The following is an 11214-nucleotide window of genomic DNA, read 5'->3' as shown; positions in this document are numbered from 1 at the left end:
GGGGGGGGGGGGGCATGCAGGGCTGACCTTGTTTGGGAAGCAAGAAAGAGCAAGTCAAGCCACAACCACCACACTGTGTGTAGTATATGCCAACTCGCGGAGGCGAAAGATGGAGACACCGAGAGGGCATAATGCATCCAGACGGTAGCTGATGCGGACCATCACGGAATCCCACACCCCCCTCTAGTCTCGACGGTTGGATGGGAACCTTGGAGGCAGTCTAGGATGTACCCGCTCCTCCTCCGCTCCGGCCCTCGGACACTATGCCTTGGTGTCTTCGTGCTCGACCTCCTCCCTTGCTTGATCCCACTATCCTAGTCGGGTAGCAGGAAACATGTGGGTGTGACACCATTGGAGGTGGGATAGAAGGACATCATCATGGACCCTGATTACATACTAGGCACCGGACCTAAGCCGTCGACACCTCTCCCCTCTTCTCGGGTTGAGACGTATGGGACTGATGTGGGAGAGAGAAAAAGTATAAAAGCCTCCCGGGTTGCATAGCTTCTTGTGTACGAAGATGCTCTCCTCTTGTCCTCTTGTCCCCCAACTTGTCTCCTCGTCCTTGACTTGTACCACGCCTTGCTCCTCCTCCTAGTATCAACGGACCAAGACCCTCCACTCTCCACCATACCTCACCCTTCTTTCACCTCACCGCATCACTCTACATCGTCAAGCATCCCAAGACATAGACACACATCTACCCATCTACCCTCATCATACCCAGCTCTCCCACCTCCTTTTCAGTCTCACACTGCAATTGACCGTCGTCGTCGTCGTCGTTATCAACAAGTGCCATCTTCCGATATATCAAGACACTTTACGATGGCGTCGATGACTTCTCCTCTCCCCGGGCTGGCAGCTGGACTACCGGCTGGACCCCTATCCTACTCTTTCGGCATCCGCACCCAGCCCGCCTTCTCGACTGTCACAGAGGCCTTCTTCCATCATGCTGCCACGAAGCCCAACGCCATTGCCGCGAAGGACTTGGCCAATGGAGGCCGAGAGGCAACCTACGGCGAGCTAGCAAAACGTAGCACTATCCTGGCCTCCAAGTTGCGTGGCATGGGTGTTGGACCCGGTGCCAGGGTTCCCCTCGTTGTCAAGAGGGGCATTGACATGCTCGTGGGTATCATTGCCATCCTTGCATGCGGAGCCCAGTATGTACCTCTGGACGGCGGGGTGGTCCCCGACTCGACCCTCCGTTTTGTTACGGGCCAGGCCGGGGGCAAGAATTGCACCGTTCTGGCTATCAAGTCCACCCGTCACCGCCTGGATGTTTGCGAGGTCGGCCAGGTCGTTTGCATCGATGATGTGCACGACCAGCAGAGCCAACAGACCCTCCGCCCGGAAAACCATGCATCCCCCGATGGTGGTTGCTACGTCATCTACACTTCTGGTGAGTTTTTTTACGAGTAGAGCCTGTTGGGGCCTCTCTCTCTCTCTCTCTCCTCTTCCCTGTCTCTTGTCTGTCGCTTGCATTATTAGCGCTACTGGGGAACACCAAGATTAGAAAAAGAGCGGCCGACCCACCTGATTGCTCTCGTACGAGTTGGCTGACATGTATCATCTCTAGGAACAACTGGCACCCCGAAAGGTGTTAATGTTACTCACAAGAATGTCTGCAACCTCCTGTGTCTCGCCCCGGGGAATCTGGGCATTACCAGCGGTATCCGAGTTGGGCAGGTGCTCAATGTCAGTTTTGACATGGGTAAGTCATTAATACAAGTATTTTTCTGGGGGGGGGGGGGGGTCTTGAAGGTTTTACAAGGATCTTAACTGACACGATAGCCAAATATAGCCGCGTGGGAGATCCTTGGCTGCCTCTGCAACGGCGGTACCCTTGTTCTCCGAGGCTCCGACTGGCTCGAAGCCTTGAAACAGGTATGCAACGGTTTCTTACATCCAAGCTTTCTGTCAACTCCATTAGCCATCAAGAGAGCGAGAAATGAGCTCGGACTGAGGCGGAACGAAAAAAAAAAAAGAAGCAGGAAGACTAACATTCGAAACAGGTCGATGTTCTTATTGCGACCCCCAGCATTGTCGCCAAATACGAGCCTCATGAGCTTCCCAACATCAAGACGGTGGCAACGGCAGGAGAGCCCAGTTCTCAGAGGTAAGGCTTATATTAGCAACGCCAAACCAGTTGCAAATCACATCTTGAACGAGACTGACTAAATGACCCCTTGTAAAACAGGCTTGCCGATACTTGGGCCACCAGTGGAACTTATTACAACTGCTGTGGACCGACGGAGACTACCATTGTCAATACGATGCATCGCCACCAGGCCGGCGAGCCTCTAACCATTGGAAAGCCGACGCCCAACAACAACGTCTACATCCTCGATGATAACCTCCGTCCCGTCAACGCGGGTGAGCCGGGTGTCATGTGGGCTGGAGGCTGGGGTGTGTCTCGTGGTTACATTAATCTTCCGGACAAGACCGCCGAGAGATACATCCTTGACCCCTTCGCCAATGATGGGTATGTTTGGCATCCCACCCCCGCAAAATGCAGGGGTATGATTTCAAGACACGGCATAAGAACTACGAGCAATTTTACGGAATACTGACAAATGCGGATAGTTCCATGATGTACAACACTGGTGACATTGGGCGCTGGACTGCCGACGGCTCCATTGATATTCTCGGCCGCCAGGATGACCAGATTAAGATTAAAGGTTTCCGCGTCGAGCTAGACGGGGTGACTTCCTCCCTCAACTCCAGCACCGAGGTTGAACAGGCTACCGCACTGTTCATCGACAATGAAATCCACGCCTTTGTCACCCCGGCCACCTGCGACACGGAAAAGGTCAAGAAGCACGTCAAGTTTTCCCAGCCTTACTATGCCGTCCCCAGCGTCTTCCATGCCCTCGACGCCCTCCCCCTCACGGCCAATGGCAAGATTGACAAGCGTGCCCTCAAGGCCACCTTGACTACCCCCGTTGATGAGAAGGAGCTGGTCAAGTCTGTGGCGACCGTTACCGAGATCGAGAAGCCTGCCAGGACTGCCTCCAACCATGGCCGCAAGTCATCTTCCTCCTCCATGGGCACGGCCGTGGCCTCCGAGTCCGACTGCCCCTCGGCAGCGACTACGCTCTCTGTTCCCGATGAAAAGGCCCTCGAGATTGACCTCGAGGCCGGCATCCCGGACAAGAAGATGGGCAAGCGCAGCCGCGGCATTCGCTACCGCATCCTCATCGTCTACCGTCGCCTGTTTACCATCATGGGTCTTCTGAACATCGGTGCCGCCCTCGGCATCATCTTTTCTGGCTTCCCGCGAGAGTGGCTCGGCATCCTCACGGCTCTCAACCTGCTCCTCGCCGTCCTCGCCCGCCAGGATTTCGTCATCAACGCCCTCTACACCGTCGCCTGTAGCCTGCCTAGGTCGTGGCCCCTGCAAATTCGCAAGAGGGCCGCCCTCATTTACCACTTTGGCGGCGTCCACTCGGGCGCTGGAGTCGGTGCTGCCTTGTGGCTCCTGGCCAACAACATTGGTGACGCTGCCTGCATGGTGACTGACAAGTGCTCTGGGACGTGGGGCCAGCAGTCCGTCGCCGGAAAAGTCGTCTCCTGGCTTTTGACTGCCTTGTTCTGCGCCATGCTTACCATGGCCTACCCTACCATACGCAAGAAGTACCACGACAGCTTCGAGAGCACGCACCGCTTCGTTGGCTGGACCATGCTCGCTCTGTTCTGGGTCCAGGTTGTTCTGACTGCCAACGACACGCGCCAGCCCTCGACGACAAGCCTCGGAAAGGCCTGCGTCGTCTCCGCACCCTTCTGGATGCTCCTCGTCGCCACCTTCAGCGTTGCCTCATCGTGGTTCTGGCTGCGCAAGGTCCGCGTTGAAGCCGAGACTCTCTCCGACCACGCCGTCCGTCTCCACTTTGACTACACGGTCCCTGTCAACGGCTCCTTCACTCGTCTGTCGACCGCCCCGCTTAAGGAGTGGCACTCGTTTGCCACCATTCCTGCCCGCGAGCCCGACAGTGGTCGTCCGGCCGGCTACTCCCTCATCGTCTCGAACGCGGGCGACTGGACAAAGTCCTGCATCAAGGACGGGCCCAACAGTATCTGGGTCCGTGGCGTCCCCACGTGCGGTGTCATGCGCATTGCTACCCTCTTCCGCCGCGTCGTCGTCATTGCCACGGGCTCTGGTATCGGCCCTCTCCTCGGACACCTTCAGAACCAGTCTTGCCCTACCCAGCTCATCTGGTCCACGCCTAATCCTGAGAAGACTTTTGGCTCCAAACTGGTCAACACTATTCGCGAGAAAGTCCCCGGAGCAATCATCCACAACACCAAGGAGCTCGGTCGCCCTGATCTTGTGAAGATGGGCTACAACTTGGCCAAGGGCTTCAACGCCGAGGCTGTCATCATCATTGCCAATGAGAAGATCACAAAGAAGGTCGTCTACGGCCTCGAGAGCCGTGGAATGCCCGCCTACGGTGCAATCTGGGACAGTTAAACATCTCGCTCCTCTTTCTTAATACCCCCTTCCCTTCCGTCTTCCCACTTTTTCCCTCCACTCACCCACAGCACATACCCCTTGCTTTCACAGCCCCTGCATTTGTTCTTTTTGATACCTCCATGCTGGGCCTGATGTATCCGATCTCCTTTTATGATTCCACCTTCGCACGTCTTCTTTTTTTTCTCTCTTCATGGCCCCTTTGATTTCGAATTTCGGCACTGGCATATATGCAGTGGACTCTGTTTCTCTTGATTTATTTCTTATATCCCCCCTCTGGCATCGTTGGCAACCCCACTCTCCTCTGCATTGTATCTAAGTCTACCTGGTTTTCTCTGGACATAGTTAGTATTTCTTTCTTGGAATTTTATCAGAGATTGCCATTGGACTCTGTTTTGGTTGGAATTGATTGGTTTGGAATGGATAAAGGTTCGAAAACTTGCTTCTTTGAGATTGATACAAGCGGTGAATTGCCTATTTGGGTACCTACTGGACTTGCTATTCGTCAGGGCGTTAGATTATTCTTATTGAAAATGTGTTATTGAAAATGTGTTCTTTGTTTTCGTTACATCATCTCTCTTTGTATATATTGAAATTATTATATCTCATCTTCCCACATCGCCTTGCCTTCAAATTACTCTATTCCGATCCTTGAGGTTGAGGTACATGATAGTAAAGTAAGAAATATTCAACTCAAGAATCGAAACTCATTCAAAAAAATGCAACGCATTGTACGTGGCGAATCAGTATTGTACACTAGAGCTACTCGTATACTCATCTTATTTCTTCCTGATCTAGGCACCCAGTAGGATGACGGGAGCACCGTCCTGGATGTTCACGCAGAGCTGGCCACTGCCATCAGAAGTAGCATTGCCGGATCCACCGTAAAGGATATTCCAGGAACCATTGTTGATACCTGAGGCGACGCACCTGTCACCGCTGCTACCGGAGCCTCCGTTGGTGGTGATGACAATGAGGATACCGTCAGCGCGGGACCAGGCGTAGACGCCATCCTCAGTGGACAGATGCCTGTGGTCATTTCCGCCGAGACCACCGGCCGAAACGCGAGCCTCATTGAAGACGGTGAGGGCCGTGTACAGGTCGGAGTCTTCGCTGAAGTTGCTGCGCCAGAGATCCTCGCGGTTGGCGGGGTCGGCCCCACCAGAGTAGCCCTGCTCAGTTCCATAGTAGACGATAGGGATACCGCGAGAGAGAATGACGAAAGCGAGGGCGTTTTTGAGTAGAGATTTGTCGTTCTTGGTGCTGAGCCAGCGAGCATTGTCGTGGTTGTCGAGGAAGGTTCCGAGAGCAGTGGGATCGGCGAACTTCTCGCTGACCTCGTCAATCATGTCGGCGAGGCTCTGGGATGTGCCAGTCTGCTGGTAGAACTCGTTCATCGGGTAGTAGACGGCATAGTTGAGCAGGCCGCCCAAGAGACCATCATAGCCGGCAAGGTAGTCGACGCCGCCATCAAAGACCTCGCCAATGGTGTAGACGCCGCTAGCCTCGGAGAAGGGCTTCCAGAACTCCTTGTAGACGTGCTTGACAGTGTCGATGCGAACGCCGTCAAAGCCATACTCCTCGACGAGCCATCCAATCCACTCGTAGAAGACAGCCTGAACATCAGAAGACTCCGTGTTGACGTCAGGAAGTCCCGCAATCCAGCAGTTCTCAATCGAGTTCTGGTTGCTGTAGTCAATCTCGCACTCAGAGTGGTAGGCGCTGTCCTTATTGAGCGGCTCGGGGCTATAGGTCGAAATGTCGCCGTCGCCCATGTGGTTAGCGACAACGTCGACCATCATGTAGATTCCCTGTATCATTGTCAACATGTTTTATTCTCATATAAAGATAAAAAAACAAACGGGATCATATAAATCGGGGGCGCACCTTCTCATGGGCGGTGCTGACCAGGTCCTTGAGGTCCTGAGCGGTACCGTAGTTCTCGTTGATGTCGTAGAGGTTGGTGGCCCAATATCCGTGGTAGCCGCCGTCAGAGTCTAGCAGAAGTTAGCATGCAGAGTTCGGCTGCACTTGTCCGACAGAAGGCTAACTCACTCTTGACAACGGGTGTGAGCCAGATGGCGTCGAATCCCATGCCCTTGATGTAGTCAAGCTTTCCCTGAAGACCCTTGAATGTACCGCCGCAGTAGTTGCCAAGGCTGGTACAGGCATCACCGCCAGCATCGTCGGCAGTACGGGCAATGCGGTCCGTCAGAGCAAAGTAGATCTTGCGATCCTTCCATTCGGCGGCGGTGGCGGCGAGACCAAGCGTCGCCAGCCGAAGAAGGGAGGAGAGAATGGACGTGGAAGAAGCAAAGCGAACCATGTTGAAAGCAAGTAAAATGGATTGTCGTGACGACAAATGGCAAGTTCTATCTGAGACAAATGTGGCCATAGACAAAAGGATTCCGAGCGAAAAGACGGCTGACGTGATGGTAATAAATATACTGGCCACTGTGGTACCTGCCTTCCTGTTCGGGCTGCTGGGTCCGATGTCGATCCTCCTTGGCTTTACGGAGATTATGGAGTCCAGTGTGGCCTGTAGGGGAAACATCTATGGTGAGCTCAGACAGCTAGTACGGATATAGAAACTATAGAGTGGTACGAGGACGGGTATATGGGCTCGGAGTAGGCACGGCATATGACTGAATATTCCCTCGTGTCGTTTCCCCAGGTCTTCAATTGCCTCTACTCCACGATGTGCCTCTCTGGTCCAATAACGGCGGTCATGGACGTGGAGCTGGTCCCTGTTTAGCTGGCCGACCTTCGTCGGTCCGAGCAAGGGTCTAGGGCAGCTAGCTGTGTGGGAGCATCTAACACGGAGCCCTAGACGCCCTTTGGTTTCATGTTTTTTCTGTCGGTCCATTGCGCGCGGTGCGGGCCCCTGAGTTAATCTGCTCTCGTAACCTTACATCGATGCAAGTAATGCAAGGAAGCAAAACATTGCCGACGATCCCTAGTATAGTGCGGGGGTGCATCATCCCATGCTTATGGCGCACGGTACCTGCTACCCAGCATCACGACGTCAACTACGACAACACGCACTTCCCCCGTCTTCATCGGAAATGGATCTGGCAAGGAGATGGAGGGCAGGATGGCCAATCAGCCGGGCGGCATACATATGCTCGAACAACAGGCTTTGCTGGCCTTGACCCTTGGCAAACACGCGATATTGAGCTTCGCTGCCGATCTTTACCGCCGAACTGCCCCCATCTGCTTACCCTCTCGGGCCCTCTGTGTACGAGCATGCATTTATTGAATGGCTTGTTGTGGGGCCCCGGTGCCATGTAATACGTAGTGCGGAGAAGACAGCTTCTTACGGTAGTCACTGAGCCGGCTTTGTACCAACTTCGGTTCGCTTCACATTGATTGCCGTGAGACTCGTTTTGTTGTTATATCGGCAAACATGCTCTATCAATGCCGTGCAAACGTCACCAGGGAATGAGGATGTAGATTTGAAGGGGAGAAGCAACATACCGCACCATCGGTGCTGGGAGAGGGGAGCAGAAAGCTGCATGCAACATACTAGAAGCAGCAATACGAAGATGGGAAACAAAGGTGTGTAGCACATATTTTGATCAAAGGCTGTTTGTATGCATGTGCAAGAAATACGAGAGAGGGATACCATGAGGGATATGCAGGGTTAGTTTGTTTTCACTTTGCATGTATTAATATATACAGGGATGTGATATGCCAGCGGGGTATACTGATGCAATCAAGATGCAACGCCAAGTAAGGACAAAAATACACTATATATGAAGCTGAAATGCTTCGAGTAGTTGGAAATCACCACTCCAGGCGATCATCGCACATGAGGCGTACACTTCCCCGCTCCTTTCCGGCCCAGACCATGGAGGGTGAGTTGCACGAGGCAACAATGGACCGAAGACTAGTAATCATGCTACCAGGCCCACTGGCAAAGACAGTCGTCGGACCGTCGGCCGTAGACTCGACAAAGCCACGGACTAGTCTATCCAGATCGGGATGCCTGACGTCGTCATCGGCATTGGGGTTTCCCGTCTTACGCACCGGTAGGGGGTTTCCGTCGCCGCAGCCGCAGCCGGGATTGGGACTACTCGAATCGGCAACGGATGACGACGATGAAGTCACGTTCACGTTTTTGGAGTCTGCCGTCTTGCCAATTTTTCTTTCACTGTCGCTGTCATCCGTGTTGGAGATGTCTCCCGCAGCCGACGAGGATGAGCTAGCCGAGGCGTCGCGCGTCGCATACAGGCGGATCTTGAGGTTGAGGTCGTTCTGGATGCGACGTAGTTCGTCAAGTTCTGATTGCACCCACGCGGCATCATTAGCATGACGAACAGCCCATATCAGCTCGACACGGCGCGTCGGAGACAAGGGCTGCCGGGCAAGCTCCAGTAGAACAGGGAGCACATAGGCGATACCGGTGCCACCAGCGATGCACATGATGTTGGTCGTGGGGGTGACACCTGACATGCTCTTCTCGCCATAGGGCCCCGTGAAGATGACTGGCGTTGTGGCAATAGCACCATCACCGCCCTCTGACGATGCATCCTTCTCGCCGGTAGAAAGGCCGGCAACCTTGGTCATTGCCAGATCAGCCAGCTTCTTGGTCTCGCCGCCTTTGGCGCGCATGATGTAGGTGTGGTGAACCTTGCCGTTGCGAACAATGGGTGCGTTGATGGGTGTGAAGGGGTGCGACTGCCAGATGCTGGACTCGGTGAAAGTCAAGTAAAAGTGCTGGCCAATGGTCCACGCGTCCTGGTCATTCTCAATATCGAGACGGACAATGTGGCCGTGCTCCTCGTCCGGGAAGACGGATATGGCTGCCTGGGCTGGGCGGAAAGCCATACCGCCGGAAGGAATGTGGGTGTAGTGCAGCAAGAAAGAACGGGCCAGGCGGCCGACGCGGTCCAAGCCCCAAAAGACAAATCCCGGGATGATGAAACACCTCAGTTTACTCCAGTGGCAGTAACAGGCAGCCATGTAGACCATGGCTAGGACGTAGTGCATCTTGCGGAAGGCCTCGTAGCCCGTAAGACGGATACCCCAAGGTGTGCTGAGAAGGAACAGAACCGTGAGAAGGAACATGGCGACGATGCCCCAGATCATATAGCCTTGGGACACCCACTCAATGCCGACGCGGGGCTGGGGTTGGTAGAAGTTCAGCTCGATGATGCACCATCCAATCGTATGCAGCCCGCTTTGGACAAAGATGAGGTAGCCGACCCAGCGGTGGAGAAAGTTGAAGCTCTGATACGGCACGCCTAGAAGCACCGACAGCATAGACTCGCGGTTGACGAGGATGATAGAGAGGGGCGTCAAGGCATAGGCAATGACGCCCAGGCGGTCAGACCAAGGACCCAGGCTACTGCGCTGGTTGTAGAGGCCGGGCGAGCCCGAGACGGGCGTCATCCACGTCTTGTACGTGATCCCGACAAACGTCCAGATGGTCAGGTAGGCCGTAAACGCCGCAAGAGCAACGACCTGGAACCGCGACGTGCGCCCGAAAATTGCGTGTATGGAATCAGGAAGGAGGTGGCGTCTGGCGAGGGCTCCAGCAGAGCGAAGGACCCTGGACAGGCCACCAGCAGACGACCGTTGCCGGGTTTGGCTCTGGCCTTGCTCTTCGTCACTCTGATCGACAACCTTGGCGATGGCTTCGGAGGGGAATGTTGCCGTTGGGCGAGATACGTGGCGCAGAATGGCCCAGCCAAAGATGACGCCGAGAATTGTCAGCCACAAGATGCCCATGTACACCATGCCGACATCGTGGGACGAGTACACCACGTCGAGATATTCGCACGATCCGGCATCGTTGGTGCAGGGAACAACTCGGCTGGCGTAGCCCCAATGAGGGACCTCGACAGTGTCTGAGGTGTGTTCCTGGATGTGACGGGCCACATGATGGACCATGGAGTGGGCGGCGGCGTCCATTGTCGAGGGGATCACAGACAGCCTACTGAGACCGAGCTGGAGGAAGAGGGTACCACAGAAGACGGTTGTGCTATGGAGAAGAAGAGGAAGAAAGAAGAAGAAACGGCGAGCTATATCAAGTCGTTTCTCATGAGGCAGTTTGTCGCGGGGTGGCGTTTCGCATCCCCACTGCTTCGTCAAGGGCAGATACGTACAAGACGAGATGTCACCGGAGAATTGACCCTCTTCTTATCAAACACATTTCAGTGTTCTGTCCAGTGAGGAGGCTCTAGGAGGAACCCCAGCGGCGCCAGCGATGAGGGGACCATGGCGACAGGGTCTTAAGAGGCGATACTCGTAATACGTGATATCCTTACGAATACCATCACGTCCCTTGGTGGCTCTGTTGATGGAGTTGAGAGGATCAAAAGAAACAAGCTAAATTTTCATGGTTGAGCAAGTTGAGCAGAAATGAGCAAGTTTCCATCAATCAGTTTGCTTCTTCGTTTTAACATTTCTCCACAACGAAATATTAGTGGATTCCTCTGTGGAGAGAGGCTCAGGATGCATGTCGATAGTTTCCGACTCTTCCTATGATGGCGAATCTATTAGAAACATGCTCAACAGTAAGTTCGTGTCTAGATCAATCCTCGTCTAGAGTCTAGATTTTAATGCCTCTCATCAACCTTCTTCTTATCCTTGTTTCTCCCCCCCCCCCCCCGAAAACAAAACAGACCGTTGCTCCGGGTTCCGTTGCCTGTTCTCTTCCCTCTTTTTCTTCTTCTGGCTGTCCCAGCGTGCTTGTATGTACAGCTTGTATGTACATGTACCTACCTAGGCTGAGTCATCGT

The 11214-nt window shown here is 54.1% G+C and overlaps 3 protein-coding genes across 3 annotated transcripts; 1 reads left to right on the top strand and 2 right to left on the bottom strand.

The window, feature by feature from the left end:
- Positions 1-825: 825 nt before the first annotated feature.
- On the top strand, positions 826-4468 carry GMORB2_2374 (Acyl-CoA synthetase (AMP-forming)/AMP-acid ligase II; the record flags this gene model as incomplete). Its single annotated transcript, XM_035464354.1, has 6 exons — positions 826-1399; positions 1577-1711; positions 1802-1884; positions 2013-2116; positions 2198-2482; positions 2584-4468. The coding sequence occupies 6 exons, from the start codon at positions 826-828 to the stop codon at positions 4466-4468; spliced, it is 3066 nt and encodes a 1021-aa protein (XP_035319540.1).
- A 794-nt stretch (positions 4469-5262) lies between these two features.
- GMORB2_2373 (alpha-amylase) lies at positions 5263-6704 on the bottom strand (the record flags this gene model as incomplete). The annotated part of the gene is made up of 3 exons (XM_035464353.1): positions 5263-6279; positions 6356-6465; positions 6524-6704. Coding segments are annotated over 3 exons (1308 nt in total), but the record flags the coding sequence as incomplete, so codon positions are not given.
- A 1550-nt stretch (positions 6705-8254) lies between these two features.
- On the bottom strand, positions 8255-10384 carry GMORB2_2372 (Ferric reductase NAD binding domain; the record flags this gene model as incomplete). The annotated part of the gene is made up of 1 exon (XM_035464352.1): positions 8255-10384. One exon carries the CDS (start codon positions 10382-10384, stop codon positions 8255-8257), a length of 2130 nt encoding a protein of 709 aa, XP_035319538.1.
- Positions 10385-11214: the final 830 nt, after the last annotated feature.

Source organism: Geosmithia morbida, assembly GCF_012550715.1.
Source record: "Geosmithia morbida isolate 1262 chromosome Unknown scaffold_13, whole genome shotgun sequence".
Taxonomy (NCBI): domain Eukaryota; kingdom Fungi; phylum Ascomycota; class Sordariomycetes; order Hypocreales; family Bionectriaceae; genus Geosmithia; species Geosmithia morbida.
Note: the sequence above shows the minus strand (reverse complement) of the source record. Positions and strands in the feature narration are given on the sequence as shown.